The sequence below is a fragment of the Polyodon spathula genome, chromosome 13 (genome assembly GCF_017654505.1).
Source record: "Polyodon spathula isolate WHYD16114869_AA chromosome 13, ASM1765450v1, whole genome shotgun sequence".
NCBI lineage: Eukaryota > Metazoa > Chordata > Actinopteri > Acipenseriformes > Polyodontidae > Polyodon > Polyodon spathula.
The window spans coordinates 9,398,234-9,418,203 of NC_054546.1; the positions used below are offsets into that span (position 1 = coordinate 9,398,234).

Consider the following 19,970-nt stretch of genomic DNA (forward strand, 5'->3'; position numbering starts at 1 on the left):
TGCATAATATTTTTTTTTATTTATAAGTACTTATATATAAAAATTTATATATATATATAAAAATTTATATATATATATATATATATATATTTATATATATATATATATATATATATATATATATATATATATATATATATAGTTCAATTTTATTAGAATTTCTGCATCATTTATTCTGTTCTGAAGGTAAAACCATATCAAACAGGCAAACAATTACTGTATTAGTAGGTGTTATGATGTAAGAACATAGTAGTCAGCCTAAAAATGTGGTCACATGGTCATCAATAATGTACAGTAAATGTTGCAGAAATGACAGCTGGTAAAAACCGAAGCTGTAAAATGTCAAACCACTTTTCTTTAAAAAAAAAAAAAAAAAAAAAAAAAGCTTTCTTTCTAAAACTACAAATCATTCCCAATGTAAAATACATACTAGATATATGTAAACTGCTCCTACACTTTTATTTAGTAGTATTTGTTAATGCAAACTAAGAACAACCTGTCAAGTTCCAAGCTACAGTATTTCAAGATTTACAACTCTACAGTACATTAGACATTATAATTACAATAAAATAAACAGTTACGTAATATAAACAGTAAACAAAAATATAATAATTTAAAAGAAACTTGCGCAATACCTTGCATTTCTCTGGAGTGGTTGTGATAACTGAAGTTGGGACAGCCAGCAGGTTTTTTCTTCTGACCAAATCTTTTTCTAAATAAGAAAACAAAGATTGTTTTTTTAACTCATTCAACACTGCAGATCTGTAAACAGCACTAGGACAGATAACTCCACTGTCAACTGCAATAAGTATAAAAAAAAAAAAGTATTTTATGAGACAACTAATTTGAAAGTCAGTAGTTATAATAACTTTAATGAAGTAGACAAATTATTTGACACAATTATTCATCAGTGTGATCATTATTGCTTTGTGAGAATTGTGAACTTAATTAATGCAATAAATACAAGAGACAAGAATATTACTGTCTCTAAGAAACAGAAATAAGAGAATCTTAGCTTTCACTATTTAAACAAGCGCCTGCACTCTATTTTTACATGACTTTGAAGATTTTTTTCAAATGAGAACTTTCAAATAAGTGTAGCCTTTCTTTGGTAGCCATGGAAACTTAAAAGAATATTTAAATCAAGCGTAAATATGCAGTGTTATTTAAGTAAACCATAAAGGACAGCATTGCACCCCCAGAAGCTGTGCTTCTGCCAATATCTTACTTTCCACCAGCTGGTGTTCCTGGTAGACCGTTGCTGCCAGTCTATGTTGGCACGCCAGAAGACGCTCCCAGGCAACGCTGCCGTGAGGCCTTCAGTGCTTTCAAAGCTTCTTTGGCCACTCTATTAGCTTCTGCTTCCACTAACACACAGTCCGGGTTAGAGGCCTCCATGATGGAATCATGCTTTATCACACTGTATATACATCATTTTATTACAAGAAAATCATTATTACAGTTTGTTAGTAAGATCCCCATTAACAATTGTGTGCACCTGACAATAATGTTACATTTGTACATTTCCTTCACTGATTTTCTGATGGATTACAACATTAAGTCATTCTCCACCTATTATATTTACTTTCAACACTACATTATTATTAGTTTACTATGAACTGTAGTGCCTGTGTTTTTAACCAATGCTGTTTAATCACTTACCTGACTTTCAGAAAAGTTTTTCCAAGACATAATCAACACTTTTCTTCCAATCTTCATTAGCTTCAATATGATCTTTTTTTAACTAAATGTGGTATGCGGTGTCCTTCAAACCTGGCATCTTCTGAACGCTTATATTTTCTGAGGACTGTTTTTGTTTGGGTCACTGAGCAGTTTTATTGTGTTCTGTACTTAATGGCACATCAGCAGCCTGTCCACAATTATCACTAGAAGCCAAAGCCTGTTCAATAACTGAAATTGTTTCCTTTTTAAAACTGTCGTTGTAGCTGCCATTGTCATTAACAATGGTCATATTTTCATGTTCTGTCATAGTCACTTTAGAACCATTAACACCAACGTTTTCAGCTTTGTCAAAGACAAAGACACTTCCAGGTTTTCTTTTATTGCGTGATGACTTGTGCGTGTATTTTGCTTAAGCAAGGTGTTGGTGTTGATGGTTTCGTCTTGTTAGCTTTTTCAAGCCTCTTCGGTACCTCGACCGCTGAACCAGTGCCTGCATAAGTTAGAGACATGAGAAACACGACAAATACATTCATTAAAATGTAAGAAACTACACAATATTTTGACTGGAAGGTAATAAACGTCTAATGATTTCATCACACTCCGCTTCAAAGGTGGCGCTAGTTTCAGTTCCCTGGGAGCCATCAGGACTGCTCAGTGCGAAAAGCTCATAAATGTCACTGGACTTGAAAAAACGCCACTGCTTTGGGTCCTTAAGCACTCAGTTTGTGAGGAACTGCTTAAAGATTTGCCTGAAAAAATTTAATAAAATGAATTACAGGAAACGACATGCTCTTTTTGCAACAAGTCTTTGCCCATACTAATCAGCATAAATGGTCGGACATCAAGCACCTGCACTTCTTGATTCACAGCAATTTCACCCAGCAGAGCTGTTAAGCAGTGGGAAAAGGCATATTGTTTTATAGGCCCAATTTGAATCGGTCTACTAATCCCTGTATCTTTGGGAATTCAATTCAATTCAATATGATTCAAGAATCACATAACACACCAGGTTTACCACCATCTTTAAATGTCCTGCATAAACATTTGTCCCCAGCACTTAATGACTTCGTAGCCTGCTTTAATAGTGAACTCCCGCAGAAAACAATGAAACAATATGACCACTAATGGTTTATGAAAAAAATGAATATTTAATAATATAATAAATAAGTGTTCTACCGAAGAAGTGTTCCATAGAGTTGGTTTCAATTGAGGTCTGTTACTGCTCTACCATTAAACACTGAAATACAATTAACATTTGTTTTTACCAATAAAGGAAACAAATGGTTTATGCAAATTAATGACAATTTGATACAATAAAAACTATAAAAAAAATGAACATTTATCCCTCCCAACATAAGCATTTCCGCTAGTATGAGTTTTAGTTATTATACATATATGAACATTATTTCAAAATGAAATGAAACCGGTTCTAATTACTATTAGGCCCAACACTGAAACTGTAGGAAGATTTCAAGTCTATACAAAACAGTAATATCATTTAAGATTAAACTGTCATTAAATCGAGACTGGGAATGTGTCTGGTTTTGACTAATCTGTGGTAGATCTCCTCTTCAATAGTCCCAGCTGTCAGCAGCCTGTAAACGGTCACTTACTTCTTCTGGCCTATACTCCAAGCTCGCTCATAAGCCTAGCAACAGAGATAGTAATACAAGACATCTTTTGTCACATTGTGTATGTTGGATTTGTGATTTATACCAGTTACCTGAGCAGTATCTCAAGCAACCTGACTAAAAGTACAACATAGCAGAATAACCTAAATTGGGAAAATCTTAGGTAACCAATTGATATGGGTTTTATTAATTTATTTTTATTTGGTTTGTTCAGTCATAGACGACATAGATTTCCTTCTTTTGAGCAACAACCTTCACCTCAAGGCTCTTATAAATAATACATTAGACTGAATACAAAATAATGACTTGTTTGGATGTCTGTACTACGGTTCCAGTCAGGATTATAAATAATAACCCTGTTAGCTCCAGTCAGGTTAACACCTATTCCACCCACTTTGGATGTCAGTAGGAACATGAATATGGAGGTATCCTAAAATGAACAACACAACATAATCATTAAAGGACATAACACCATTTCCAGTTAAAAAAAGACCTGGGTCAAACATAGCCCTAACATATTTGACTAAAATGCTTTTGGGATAACAATTCTAGGGATTCTATCAGTTCCTGAGCCCAATTTACTATTGAGTAAAAAACATTTTGTGAATGCAATCTAAAAATAAACTATAAGGATATATTCAAGTGACTTCAATGCAATTTCATCTCACTTCGTTGTACTGTCTTACGAGAGGCTCTTGAAGCTATTGTTGTGGTCCCATCCATTTTACGGTAAGAGTAGCCATTTTCTCTGACAAGTGCCTCCAGGATGTCCAGCATCTGGCTGAGGGGATGGTTTCAAACCAAACATTGTTAACTGGATTGGGTAGGAATTATCGGATTAGGTGCCATTAATATTACATGTACAAAGAGGACTAGCAACAGGGTAGGTTCAGATCCACTCTAAAGACAAATCCCATTTATATTGAACAATGACAGCTGGGTCCTGACAGCCACTGTAAGCAAGACCTCCTTTATAAGATAAATGTTCCTATAATGAATGTTTAATATATATAAGAATAGATAAACTGGCCAATGGCACAGTGTACTGCTTTTACTGTGCTTCAATGTGTACTTAAGGAAAAAAAATATTCAGCACTAGCACTTCAATGAGCTTGAGCTTGAGCTTTCACTAGCAAACTTACACTCCAGAAGTTGTTGCATAGCACCCTCAGATCCATATTTGTAGTGCACTCCCAACCTTTCACATTTATATCTCAAAGCACCCCCGGGCCAGGTTGCAGAATGTACACATGTATCCCTATGTGTGGAGTGGCAGTGTGTCTTTTTTCTTTACATTTGTACATATCTAATTTGTTCAATTTATTATCATCATCTTGCAAAATATACTTCCTTAATATAGTGCTTGCTGTAGCAAAAGTAACCTGTTCTGCAATTAAACTATGTGTGCCAGTGCTCTGACCTGTCTTGACTATGAAAAGAGGAACACTCGATGGCCCTACTTGTGCCAAAGGCAAAGCAGAGTCTCCACCACTATCTGCTTTCCAGACCACTTCCAGAGCCCAAAATACTCTTCCTCTGCTAATTGATCATTGGGTATTGCTTTCAAGATTTTAGGACCAACAGAAAATAGGTCAGGGTGATTACAGATCTTCCTCATGGTAATCAGGGAAAAGAAAATCTAATACAATTAAAAAAAAACTAAAACAAAGAAAACAACAACAAAAATATTTGAATACTTACACCTTCCTACAGGAAAATGTAATTAATATAGTTCCCAACTTTTGGATCAATAGACTAACATTTGCATACAAGTTTTTTTGTCATCCTAGAATACAGTGTATTGTTTTAGCCTAAAATATTGAAATGAAAAAAGGTGTAGTTCTAATTTAAAGTGTACTAAAAAAAGGGAAGCAGACAACATTAAATATTTCTCTTAATGGAATTTAGCCTCCATTGAGATTTGTGAACTGTAAACATCTATCTCTTGTGACCTCTGCAAGATGAGAAATTTTGAAATATGACTAATTGCTCATTTCAGTGCATGTCTGACTGCTTATAGTAAATATGCATTACAATCCATCGAACAACCATATTCTTTCAAAAGTACATAATCCAAAAAGAAACCAGCTTTCAATTAAGTTTTAAAATACATGTCTAATGCTTTGTCTGACCTAAGCACCATGCTAATGGACGCTCAGCTGGTGCACTAACCTTGCACTACTATCTTGTCATCGTAGATACAAATTGTAAGCTGTTATCTCATATACTATTGTATGTAAATATTGTTTTTGCACTGTACCTTGTATTGCCTTGTAAGTCACATTTGATAAAGGCATCTGCAGAATAAACAAATAATAATTATCTACATTACTCATAACTGTCCATTGTGAATAAATACAGAGGAATTTGAACTGGAAAAAAAAAACACTTCTTTATCATTTAATTTTGCTCTAGCTCCTCCTTTCAAATGTCAACATATTATGGTGTGCACATTGGATGTCCTGGTATTAAACATTTTGGTCAAATAAATGAATAATTAAAGACATTGCTGCCGATAATTGGAAAAAGCAGGCTGTATGTGGCAAGAGCAGGTGAGCACTTTCTGTTTCATATTAGAGATTTGTGAACTCACAGAACTGTATCCAGAATATAATTACTTAAGGTGGAAAATACCATCCCACTATAATAATTCAGAAATTAAATTTACTAAAACTACAATCTAAATTTGTATACAAAGGCTTTAGAAGGCCCGTCACTGGGAAAAGATGTTACTACTGCAGGTTTACAGAAATGAAGGAGGGCTTCCATCTCTGCATATACGTCAGCCACAGTGAAGAATACGCACAGACGCTCTGTTCCCATTAAAGCCAGGAGTGAGTGGGAGAACTCGGACTGTTTGGATTTCACATGTGCCGATTACTGATAGTGAAGCTTTATAGGTCACAGCAGTGAGTGGACTTTTCTTAATTATACATCAAACACCTCAAATGCCATTTGTTATTACTCTGTTTGCATTAGGTGAACCGCTGTGAAAATAGAGAACCACCATGATAGAATCCAGAAAAAAATATTTTTATGGTAAGTGTTTAATGTAATCGTTTCAAATGTGTTTTGGACAAGCCTTGGTCTGGTTATAAGACTTCTTCAGATTATGTAACCCAAGCTTGTAAATGATAACATTACACTGCAATTTATTAATGTATTAAAAGACAATCAATATTAGGTAAACATGTATTTATAGTCTTATTGCCCAATGGCACAGTTTTATAAGCAATGCCTCTAGTCTTCAAATTATTAACCACCTTGCTGCTGAATGTTTAGATTTCGTCAAGACAGGTATGCAGACTAGCACACAGCTTGGTATTACACACATGCACCATGTCACCCATTTTTATTATTTGCTCTTACACACATTCTGGGCACTGCTGCATGTACACTATTAATACTGAAGCACCTGTGTGTCAGTACAGTTAAAACATGTGGCCTCATCACCTACATTACAGTTATGTGGAACCATTTCTTGTAAAAATAAAATTCAAATAAAGTTTCTTCAAATTCAACAGATCCTTTTTTTTTTTTTTTTTTTTTTTTTTAATAGTCTTCATCCGCCAAACCAATCAGATACAAGAATGCATGCTAAGGTTGACATGGAAATACTGGATGCAGTAAACCTTACCTGCCCTTCTCTTTCAGGATCTTATAAACTTCACTGGAATTAATGAAGTTTTGGTAGACTTGGTGCTGGGCATCTGTTAACCAACAAAAGAGCACCTACAAAAAACATATACCAGTTGGGCTTCATACACACAAAAGGGAGATTTAAAACACTGCAAAAGCATTAAAAACTGTGAATGGTATTTTGGAGAAAGGGGACTGCAGAGAAAAAGAGCTTTGACAGTAGTATAAACTTGGATCAGTAGAATACATAAAACAACATCTTAAAATTGGTACAGTTTATCCTCAAAGTTTAAGTTAATTGTTAGTAGCTGCATTAAACTGAATGCTGTGTTTCACCTGCAGAACGCACCTATTCATTTTTCCCTGGCAAGGAGAGATTTGTTTGCTTTCATTCTCCAAAGAAGATATGGGTTTATGGTATCTTGTAGAACACAAGCACATGTATGTGCTGTCTGCACCTATAAAGACAAAGCAATAAAGTATATCAGATAACAACATGTGTAATATTATCAGTGTTGGTGTTTTTAATATATTAATCTAATTACTGTAAATCAATTAAAAAAAAAAAAAAAAAAATCGACACCACACAACTGTCTTAATGTAAAGTTCCTTTTTTTTTTTTTTTTTTTTTTTTTTTTTAAGGAGATCAAGACATTAAAGATTAATAAGAGTGCTAGTTGTCCCTTAGGGCAAACTCCCTTTTATCAATATTGTTAGCCTAATCCTGTGTTAGGCCAAATGCCATTTACTAGTAATCCAAGGGGCCCAGAGATCAAAAGAAAACCTATAGGAGGCCTGCAGCACTGTAACGTACAAGACAACAAGGGAAGATTAGGGCCCACTTGAGACTACAAAAGGCAGCATGAGGAAAAGCTTGTGATCACAGACAATAAAAGGTCATCTTGATCTTAAGTGAACATATGGTACAGTAATGGATCTTATGTAAAATACACAGAGCAGATACAGTAGGTAAAATAGAGCAAATAAAATCAAGATACCTACATTTAGTTAATTAATGCTGGGATTTAATCATTTATTTACCTGAAATACAATAACTATGAGTAAAAATCTTAATTTTCTAAGTTAAACGGCATTTCCAAATAGAAACGGTAAAGGATGGTACCAGAATCTGTTCAGAAGTATAATTTTGCCATGGTAGTTTATCAGGATAAGCAATGCCATCAGGCTTTTACATAAAGACAGTCAGACGAAATATATAATAAAGCATTGTATTTTCAGAAACGGTCTAGTCAAGACCACAGGCCAGGAAAAAAAATAAAAATAAAAGACTTGTAATGAAAGTTTCAAAGGAGCGTGGAAGCTTAAATTAGACAGCTAAGACATATTTGTTGCTGAAGGAATACTAAATGAGCACTACAGACTGAAGTTAGACACTTAAAACCATTTAATAGAATTAATAATTAGTACAGGTTTTCATTACTGGCAGAGAAAGGGACATCAATATTCCCTTTAAAGCAGAAAAGTAAACCTATAGGTTCAGTGCACTCTTTAACCCACTGACAGAATTACTATCTAATTACTAATATTAAAAGCTATACATTGAATCCATTAGTCCTTTTTGCTCAGCCTCTATCACTTTTGAGAAGGCAGTAGGTAGAAGGTAGATTAATTAAGCTACACTATTATGTGGTTTACGCGAAGCCATCTCCACGTAAAGCTTTAAAAAAAAAAAAATACAAAACAAACGGTAAATGTACAGTAACCTGCAACTGATGGCTTCTTTCTTAACTCTAGAAGTCACTATCTCCCTGGTTCTGCTTTCTTAACCTCTCTGTCACGGTACTTTGCACTCTTTCTTGATATTGCCAACAGCTGATAAGAAGCTTGATTTAAATATTGCTTTGGCCGGTATGTTTGTTTTGTTTAATTCAAACGCATTTAAAAAGGTACAACAACACGCTGCCAATATGTACAACCGTGCACTCCACAAAGCCTTCTCGACAGGAATTGAAATGTCACTGCTACACACAGCTGACTGACACACGCACACAGCCCATCTGTCTTAAAGGGGAACGCACCAAAAGGCTGATTGCTATAATGCTTACTTTCTGTTTCCATTAATACCATTACTCTCGAAGCCTCATTTTAATATTTATTTATTTATTTAGCTAGGCGGTTAATTGATCAGGGAGGTTACATGACGGTCAGATATGCGACGTTCCACTGTGGTCTAATTGTGGTTAATTGTGAAGCACTCATGACAGTCTATAAGACTGAAACGTTTGCATGTTGTTTGTCATTTAAGAAAATATGTTTTTAACCTAATTTCGACTGTTGGACTTATTTCCTGTTGCAGAGAGCGAGTCCTCTTGTTGCTACCAAATTGCAAAACTAAAAAGAATAATTATAAAACATAAAGAAACCTCAACTGTAGATTTTTTTGTAACCACCCACCACTTTTACAGTAGACCCTCTGTAGAGGCTAGCAGTATAGTTGCAACAACCTGTCAGTGTGCTTCTTTGTTTAGATATCAGTACATAATAAACTGTTGATCTGTTAGCTGTAAACAGCCAACACACTGGGCTGTTAACTACTGCCATTCATTTTCATCAATAAAGGTAAGATGGTCAGGAGATGTATTTTTCATTTAGCTTTAATGCCTTCAAAGTAACATATTTCCACAAGATAGTGAAGAGATCCTACAAACTGAATATCAGTATAATAGATCCCTGTTGCAGCCATGCCGTGGACCACACAGCATTAATTAAGAGGCTAATGTACTATAGGTATTAATAATCAAGAACCATGTTTTAAATGCTTCCTTTTATGTGGCAGTGTGCGATTTAAAGCTGTGAATGTTTAAGGAGGAGTGTTATTTGGGCATGTTGTTGCATTTCTATCATACCTGAACTGGCGATGCATTTGAATATCCTCCCATAGTAATAGCGACTGAAAGCTGCTCCATAAAGATAGGAAGCATTCCTAACTTTCCTGGAAAAACAAAGTTAAACAGGGACCAGAGTTCTTTCAAGTTATTCTGAACTGGGGAGCCAGACAGAATGAAGCCAGGTGGTGTGCAAAACTGCAAAGAAAGAAAAAAAAAAGATAGGGGTTATGGATTACAGGTCATACTCTGGAAAGATGGTAGTTATTTGGAGCAATGGTCATTGTGGCGTTAGGTGATTTAATACCTGTAAAACTGAAGTAACGTCAGGTAGTAACTTGACACAGGATGTGTAAGTGAGCGCAACCCTAATGTGACTCAAATTGATTGCTCAGTGCTCAGTGACTGGTGTTACGCTGGCTCTTTCTCCTCATTAAGACAAGACTCCCATCCTCATCAAAACCTGGTAAGAGAAATAGATTGCTTACAGCTATTCTGCCCAATAGTATTCCATGTACTTATTCTTTATATTCGTTGCTTTAATCATTATTTTTTGTTTGCTGATGTTGTTTTAGCTTCATGGCCTCGACTCACTCCCAGCTTTACTGCGTGTAGCTCCGTCGCTCGCTTCAAATCAGCTCTCAAGACCCACCTGTTCTCTCTTGCTTTCAATGCTCTTCAAGCCTGATATATGTTATTAGCTGCTGTCCAAAGCTCACTCCATCTTATTCATATGATTCTGCATGACACACACATCCACAATGTTTAGAATGCCTGTATTTAATGTATTTGCATTGTTTTTCACTGTTTGTATTTAATTTACTATTTATACCCTGTATTTAATGTATTATGAATTGTTCCTCATTATCTTGCAGAGTGCTTTGTGATGGTGGTCCAGTATGAAAGGCGCTATATAAAATAAATATTGATTCAGTATTGGTACATCTGAACACTCTGCATAATGTCTATTAACATATTTAAAGAGAGTTTGGTTTTAAAAAACAATGACAGTGGAAAAACCCTTACCTGTTTACATGGGTTATGTATTTTGTGCCATTTAAAAACAAAAAATCTCTAATAGTTTAAGGGAAATAGATGCATCATCACAATTTCTAAAACTGTTTATCTACAAGAAGCTGCTCTGCCAATTAATCGTATATATATATATATATATATATATATATATATATATATATATATATATATATATATATATATATATATATATATATAAGTATAGCACTGACAGGTAAAGCTGTATACTATTTTTGTATACTGTTTTTGCCATTTTAAAATGATAACAGTAATTGGCTCTTTCATGTTGTTCCCTGCTTTCTACCTTGTATGTTTTCATTGCAAGTAATGAAAAGCATTCTAGAGAGGTATTCTCTGAAGCCTAAAGTTTAACTGATGCCACTCTGCCATTGTCTGTACTGTACTAGATACCTGGTAATGGTCCATCACAAAATACAACAGAGATCTCTGTCTGTACACTTAACACAAATCATCTCTAGTGACTTCAAATTAAAAGCTTGTAAAATATGTAACCTCTCCCAGTTTTTTTGCAATTAATAGGGTACATCTGCTGTTAGCTTGACTTGCTGAATGCTGTGCTGCTGTCATTAAAAGACGTTTTTCAAATGTGCTGCAGATACTGAGGCTCTTGAGACCAATTCCTCCTAGAGGGCAAACAGTGGACTGGTGGAAAATAACAGCCATAAATCACAGTGTCAGGTATCAGTGAGAACACAAGTGAAACTGAGACTCATGATGGGCATCACAGTAAACACAGCATGGGAGCCTCCCAGTCAGGAATTACTGAACCAGTAATTAATTAAAACTTCCTTCAAGCTAAATCTTTAATAAATGAGGATTTGTGCTGACAACAAGGAAAAAGACACACCAGCAACACTGACTTAACAGCACACTTCAGAAATCTCCAATCACTGTGTTTCCACTATTTAATGCCCTTTTCATTTCAGATGCCTATTCTAAGATTGTTTACTGTAGCAAATACAGCCTTGAAAGAGAATTCCAGTATAAAAATAAAAAAAGTTAATATAAATATCTAAAACATTTTACAGTACATGAACAACTCTGCTACAACTGATGTTATCCTATGACCATATTATTACATATATATTTTTCTGTAAACTTTTCAGTGTAGTAAGTTTTCAATATGATGCAACTGAATGATAATATATGACATCGGAACTGTTAATAACAGTTAATGTTCAGTTCCTTACACCAACTTACATTCTGTGGGGTGTAAAGGGGCGTTCACACCGGACGTGGCGTGGCAGTGCTGCCTGGTAAAAGCAGTTGTTTTCAATGAAAGTGGAAAAATAAATATAAATTATATATATATATATATATATATATATATATATATATATATATATATATATATATATATATATATATATATATGGGATTTAAAATTAGTTTTATTATATATATATATATATATATATATATATTAGCTCATTACTTGAAATATATATATATATTTTTTTTTTTACTAAGCTTTGTGTCTTCTGTATAAAAAGAGTTTTCCCTTCCCGCTGGCATTTACAGTTTGTTGCTTGTACATGCAGCCGTGACATAACAACAGACTGCCCACTGACTTTCCCCTGCAGCGTTCGGTGTGAACAGTGGTCTGCGACGACTGCAGAGCGACGCGCAAGGAGGTGGCATGCGTGTCGCGTCCGGTGTGAACGGCCCTTAAGTTTTACTTCTACTACTACCCCTGATTACCTACATATGTAGGCTTATTATAAGTGTAATGGCAAAAGCATGAATGGCTGACAAATTAATACATTAACTGCAATTGAAAAAAATGTAAAAAAAAAAAGAAATGCTTACTTTATATTGTGCTTAAAGGCTTATCTGATTGAAAGGTTGACAGTAATTTAGACAATTGTATTGATTACCCCTGCAAACAACCCAGTAATTTAATCTGAAGCAAACAAGTACATTAATGTGGTCACACGAATAATATATTCAGTGTGCTAACACAGACAGTGAAGTTAATAATACTGCAGGATGCTATTAGCATAATTCTCAATACAGTTACTACTCCAGTCATGTATCAATTACATCAGATTCAATTTTAATCAGATACAAATTTTTTATATATTTCATTATTAGTAATATAAGTCTTCATTCATTTTAGAAAGAGATTAAACAATTTATTTGAAAAATTTAAAAAATGTATTCAAAGCTAGAAAATTAAGTCTAGAGAAACCTTGCTTTGCATTTTAATTGATTGCAATCACACTATACCCCTTTTAAGTGGTCATGTTGTGGGTTTTATGAGAGTGTTTTATTTTTTTGTTGTTGTTCATAATCTACCTACATCTTGAACACTCTGTAGACGGCTGTTGCTCATCATGCCCATAGGGATGGGTGTGACTCTGTAGCTGTTACATTTCTTACTGCAAGTATTTTTTGTGGTCTTACTTTCATTAGCTGTCCCAAAATGACAAGCATTTCTGGGGACATCACTTTCGAATTGGAGCATGTATGATTTGAAATGTTTTAAAACTGTAAATTAGTGTTTGGGCTTGATAAAACAAGCAGATTACCAACCTTTTGACTAGTTAAAGAGCCAGTATCATGGAAGACAGCCACTCTAAATGGAGGCCACTGTGTATGAAACTCTCTAACCCACTGGTACATCACTGTGGCTGGACAGACAATCACAGTAGGACCCAATCCAGCATATCTAAATCCAATATATTACAGAAGAAAAATGACATATTCAGATTGAATTTTAAAAGATGATAATCTATTCTAATCAATCACTGGAACTTGCAAATGTTGCCTGGAATTACTGGTATATTAAAATAATTATATAGCCCTGATGCAATGTTCTGACTTCCTTTCATAGCATTCATCTATCTATTCAGTACTCTACTCAAATGTCACGTTCCAATTGCAAAGTTACAGCCTTCGGGAATTGTGGTTATCATATGACAATGACAAAAAGCATAAACTAACAAAATATGTTTTGTTTGGAAGATACAAGTATAATACTTTGGTAGAAAAAACTGCAAGATTGAATTGTACAGTAGTCATTTTAAAGTTGCATAATAGAATTAATCTTTCTGAACTCCCTAAAATGCAATAGAGATGAACTGATTGAAGTCTACATTCAATCAGGATCAAAAGCACATCAAATCCATTATTACAGTCAGTAAGAGTAAAAGGCAATGTTTTTTTATTGAGTATGTGGCTGCTATAAAATGTTCACCCAGTGTCTCGCCAAAACAAATACTAAATGATGCTAACAGTATTACAAGTAATTCAGATCTTCTATATTGTGTAAACTACTGATAGAAAGCTATAATTTAGTTTGTAAACAATCCATTTGTGGAAGGCAACCATAGACACTGTATTGACCCAAAAACATCTAGGCCCGGCCCATCTTAGAAACGAAGCACTAATGTTTGGAATTCATTAAATGTGTTACATGTTTAATTTCCCCTTCCCTACAGCTCCAACATCTCGTCAATATTTTCTTTTGATGTCACCACTAAAAGCATTAAAGGAATATTGTAATTGAAATGTCTTTAATAATTCACAGGGACCTCCTCCATAGGCAATACAACTGATGAAATATTAATTGAACTCCAGACTGACAGTCTGCAGAGGGGGGCTCTTGCCTGTAATTCGATCCACGCGTCCTGATCTTGCTGTAACTCAGGCCTGCCAAAAAGGCAATTATCTTGATGGTCTTGCCCAATCCCATCTCGTCTCCCAGAATTCCTCCTGCCTACTGGCAGTGCAATTCCCACAGCCACCTGACACCTGTCTGTTGGTACCTGTGAACAATATAAGAAACATGTTTTACATAGCAGAATACAACAGGAGTAATGAAAAATTAATCATCCCGTAATTATCTAGTGTTGACTCAATATAGAACTGTAAGGGTAAAAGGCTGTATGGCTGTTATATAGACAGGCACTGCACAGAGTCATGTATATTTGATGTGCTTTGACAGTACTAATGACAAGAGCTTGATTTGTATACATTTTAAATTAATTTAACAGCTACAGTTCAATACACTTGTTTAATTTTACCATATCATGTAAGTTTCACAATCAAGTCTGTAACTATAACTTGTTGTTAATACAATTTGAATGTTAAAAAAAAAAAAAAAGTGTTATCAATGGCCATCATATTTCCATCTAAATTTAATCTTAAACGGACCTAAATAGGGAAGTTTGAGATTACCTCAGATTATATGGGCCCTATAGCACTAGCTAACACTCCACCTCTGGTACATTCTCTGTGATCTTGTATTGAAATATGTATTATACATAAATTGATTATTTTTAACATGCAGTCCAATTTACTGCTGAGTTAAATTTATTGTTTTCTACATTTTTTGCAGTCACTGGTATTACTAATAAAAAGCTAGTGAAGGTAGTTAGTTTGTCTACAGTGCTGTTTCTATGGAATTTCTGAACGTCTTTGAACAAATAAACAAAATTAAAATAATAATATTAATACATCTTGTAATCATGTATACAATATCAAAGAGAAGTTAGGGGTTGTCTCAGCTCAGTGTTAATGTTCAAATGTTAACTTTTTTTTTTTAATGAAAAAAGAAAATAATATAATTAAGCTATAAAGTTTAAAATTCTTAATCCAATACCACCTTAAAGAGCTTTCTGCAGAGAAATCCAGGCACTTTGAAGCCATCATCAAACTCTGCATCACTGTCTTCAGAGTCTTCTTCACCTGCCACTCGATGCTCCTCTTTCTCTGAGTCTCTGCTGCTTTCACCTCCTGCAGAATACAAGGAAGTGTGAATGTGGACATCACCATGCCAGAGAAACGAAGAGCATCCAGGTTTGACCAGAAATCTGCATTTTACTTTGTCACCTAAGACAGGTTTGACCAGAAATCTGCATTTTACTTTGTCACCTAAGACATGTTGCTTTGTTTTTGTTTCACTTATAATTTTTAATTAAACAATTTAATTAGTTACGGCAAGGTTAACTTTTTGCAAAGTTGCTTAGTGCTGAAAAAGTTAAAAGGTAAAACTGTAACAAACCACATCAAAAAGCCAAAGGTTTCATTTTTGCATTCAGAGAAGCTTTCCAACCATTCTTCTACTAGTGAGTGACCGGAACAGAAATAACACTATGTAACACAATTTTTGTTCCTGGGTAGTAAGTGTTATTTCCTAATTGCTTATGCCTCAAAAGTATAGAAAATGGCTATTATTCCCCATAAACTTTGCTTTTGTGACCAGAACAGTGATATTTCAAAATATCACTATTTCCAATGGGTAAATGGGAAAATGTGTGTCTTTTCGTTCACATAAAGTCAGAAAACAACATATGAATCCAAATTAACATGTACTTACACTAAAGTAATACAAAGATGACTACAAAAGATTTAGAAGTGAGTAATTTTTCGAGATTTACAATTATACTGTATTTGCATCAGGAAATAACACTACCCAGGAACAAAAAAAAAAAAAGTTTTTGTTACACAGTGAGGGCAGTAAAGATTCAACAAGTAATTGTTCCTGTCAAATACTTTTGTCTAATCTATTTTCTTGAGCAAAGTTATTAAAACTAACATCACATATATCCCAAGTAACAGATTATGGATCTGTAAGTATTTAATCTGCATTTCTGTATAGGAATGTAATGTTGAAAATCACTGACACACATATGAAGCTTAGCAATCAGAACTACCAGATCTATTTATCTATCTATCTATCTATCTTATATATATATATATATATATATATATATATATATATATACACACACACACACACACACACACACACACACACACACACACACACACACACACACACACACACTGTATATTCTCATGGATTCATACTGTATTTTAATATGGTTTGTATTTTAAGGCACTATGTATTTTTCAAGTTGGTACAAGGAACAATCCCTTGATAATTAGACTAATTTACTAAATTGAGTAACTCTATGTTCTGCTTTAGTTATCTTACTTGTTATGGGATCTCAGGCTGGCTTTAATTGATACACTCTAGCAGCAGGGATATAGCAGTTAGTGGCAGTTGCATCAGAAGCAAATTAAGATTGATACATATAATTATCCACTTGAGCTTCAAATGAAAGGTGTGAGTGAGGAGTGAAAAATCTGTCTTCATTTATGTCCCAGTCTTGTCATTTTAAAAAGCCACTATTCTCCATTATCTTTAGATTTCTAGGAGAAAGAAAAACGCTACTATTTAAATCTAAGTCGGTCTACCATATGCTTGGGTTTGATAACAATACAGGCACTTACACAGGTATTTGAAGGGAACACAATTAATCTAAAGTCTTTCTCAAGTACAGTATAAAAACCAATGGGGGTTAACTAATATAGGCTTTTAAAACGGATCAGTTTATTTTATCTTGAAGAAGACTAAAACCACAGCAAGTAATAGTCTTGCTTGTGTATATGCCACCTCTAAGTGTAATATTGTAAGCAGATTCCCATTTTACTCTATACTTTTTATACAGCTAACTGGAACAGGAACATGAACAGCTTTCAATACATTCCCACAGTAAAATGGAAACTGAAACACCTTTCATTAAAAATGACAAGGAGATGTGTGAAGAGACTATGACTAGTTTTCAAAACGAACATTTAAGTAACAATGATTTCCATTTAATGATCAAAACTAAAAAGGGGGATTTTGTGAATGTGCATTGCTTACCATTTACTCTACGTTTAAATAAATACACAATAAACTGATTGTGCTGAGTTCAGAAGTGAGTAGGGTGGTCTTAGTATCTCTTTTTTCTGAAAAGCCCAATTCAATACGATTAGAATGAGGTGCGACACATGATGGTAGCATCTAAATTGCACCCTGGGTGATTTTTCTGGTCAAGGTCCCTTTCTCACTTTAGGTTGACCTTTGCTAGGTCACAGGTCAAAGGGGACATAAAAAAATAATGGCTATCATTTCTGAACTCAGCATGTCAGAAAACCTCCAGGTGAATTTTTCTAGGCATAATCTGAGACGGAGAGGCAAAGAATGTTCCTTTTCTGGTTGAGTTGGCATGGATTGACCCCCCTTTTTTATTTCCTGAAGTTACCCTGGTTTATCCAAGACAACATAAATATGGCTTAGGTGGTTAGAAATCATACTGTCACCTTGTTTTCTTTCTGTCATTTCACAGACTCAGTTTTTCAACTGATATTTTTGCTGGTGGCAGCATGAGGAGCAAACTGTTCAATAATCTTACTGATCTGCTTTAAAGAGGCAGAATATGACCTGCAAGAGATTTTTAAAAAAAGCTGTTTTACTTCCCAATACAGCAGACTCTCATTAATCCAAACTGCCTTGATTTTTAAACATATTAATAAAACATTTGGTGTATGGTGCAATATAGTATTAAACTCATTTATTCACTGTGTTTGAAATCAGTGCCAGTACAAAGCTCAGTAAACCAACCAGACTATTATTATAAAAAGTGATTATACAATTGAACAGATGTGCACATGTTTAATCGGATTAAATATAAATATTACACATTGCCCCTTATGCTGGATACCACAGAACAGCCCCATTAGATACAACAACATTACAAATGTACCTTTGAGGATCATATTTCATGCTGGTAGGAACTTAAACACTATGCGAGACTCTTTTTAAGCAGCAGTTCTGAGAATCAAAGACAGCTTTAAAACATTTCCTTTACCCAGTACCACAACTCATCTAACAGGCAGCCTGGTTTGCTGGTTCAGTAAGGGAAGATGATGGCTTTTCAGCACCACTGGTGCTTGGAAAGAAACAGTCCAGGCTTTCACCATTGTACCCATTTTCCTGTTTTATCTCTGGCTCTCCTAAATTGGTAGCATTGTTGGGGTTTGACAATTTTGAGCTGCTTTGATCCTCTGTACCACCTACTGGCACATCTTGATCACTGCAACAGAAATAAATAAATAAATAACGTTTTTGTTATACACTGTTCAGACTGCATTATAATTGCTGCAGCTATTATAAGATTATAAATAGGAATTTCATATAACCAAGGTTTTTTTTTTTTTTTTAATTATTAGTTTTGTTACGCATATGGTTACAGTAGTTGGTAAAATGATATATTGTATATTTTTGGCTGGATTGAATTTCTTCTGCGCTCCCTCGTCTTCAAAGGCATCATTCAAAACTTATTCGTCCAAGGTTCACTGTTTTTCCCGTAGATGTATTATTGCATACTTTATGTAGAATATGTTCTAGCACCTCCAATACGTTGGAGGAGACAGGGGGAGGTACTGTGATTTCGCGTTCAATATTCATATCTCTCACACAAGCGTCGGCTCTGTATTGTAATGACTACGGACGACAGTATTCAGAACTGCTTCATAATGATGTGAAACGACACGTTGTATCACCCACTTAAAACAGATTTATACAAGAAGTGTTTGACTAATTGACACACACATCGACGACTTGATAATACAGTCCAGTGCTGGTTTTCAGTCCAACGGATGTGTTTGTTTATAAATAACTAAATAAATAACAACAACAAAAGACCCCTTAACGTTATATACATTTGTAGAGTCCTTACACTTTGAATATCTACCACTTCACTACATATAAAATATAATCAACAAAACATAATTTCTATAAATCGCACTCGATCTGCAAATTATCAATTACATTTCTGGTTACTCCAAACACTTTTTGTTTACGATTTCAGACAAACTGAAGCATATTCACTCAACCATATACATTTTATCCACACAAACCCTAACGTGTGTGTATCTTACCTCTCGGATTATTATGTATCAGCCAGCTGTTAATTGCCATTCTTCAGGTGACTTACATTGCGTAATTCGATTCGAGACCGTGAGAAAACAGAGCGGAATGAGTAGCTTCACTACTGCAATACGAATTCCCGTTAGCGCCACCTACTGAGCTGGAGTATCCAGACGGCTGACCGCTGCTGATGAAGCATTCAACACCACGCCTGGGCAAATACGGGTAGTGGGCACATGAAAGGGAGGTGGCGGATACTGATGAAACAGACTGAAGTGCAGCATTCGTTCCCAAAATGGCCACTGCCTGATGCATCCTGCACTAACTCTTGTCAAAGGCAAAATTAGGTGTTCAGGAGTCAGTGTCTGCCTATGAGACAGACTGGGAAGGTTACCAGTGTTGCCAAGT

The 19,970-nt window shown here is 34.8% G+C and overlaps 1 protein-coding gene across 2 annotated transcripts; it reads right to left on the reverse strand.

Annotated features, from left to right (window-relative positions):
• Window positions 1-1,228: 1,228 nt before the first annotated feature.
• On the reverse strand, window positions 1,229-19,657 carry LOC121325905 (DNA excision repair protein ERCC-6-like). 2 transcript variants are annotated; one of them, XM_041268981.1, is made up of 9 exons: window positions 19,574-19,657; window positions 15,465-15,595; window positions 14,467-14,625; window positions 9,821-9,997; window positions 7,303-7,411; window positions 6,952-7,046; window positions 5,575-5,611; window positions 1,663-2,173; window positions 1,229-1,420 (listed from the first exon to the last, which is right to left on the reverse strand). In XM_041268981.1, the coding sequence occupies exons 1-5, from the start codon at window positions 19,611-19,613 to the stop codon at window positions 7,307-7,309; spliced, it is 612 nt and encodes a 203-aa protein (XP_041124915.1). In that variant the 5' UTR covers window positions 19,614-19,657; the 3' UTR covers window positions 1,229-1,420; window positions 1,663-2,173; window positions 5,575-5,611; window positions 6,952-7,046; window positions 7,303-7,306. The 2 variants fall into 2 exon arrangements, with proteins under 2 accessions (XP_041124915.1, XP_041124916.1); XM_041268982.1 differs by having other exon boundaries at window positions 7,290-7,411.
• Window positions 19,658-19,970: the final 313 nt, after the last annotated feature.

What these genes read in the sequence shown, in the direction of transcription:
- LOC121325905 (XM_041268981.1), bottom strand. Translation starts at nt 19,613, where the DNA reads ATGGCAATTAACAGCTGGCTGATACATAATAATCCGAGAG. An exon ending in GATACATAATAATCCGAGAG is followed by an intron (nt 15,596 to 19,573) that starts GTAAGATACACA and finishes TGTATTCTGCAG; the next exon opens with GAGGTGAAAGCAGCAGAGAC. An exon ending in TCTGCAGAAAGCTCTTTAAG is followed by an intron (nt 14,626 to 15,464) that starts GTGGTATTGGAT and finishes TATTGTTCACAG; the next exon opens with GTACCAACAGACAGGTGTCA.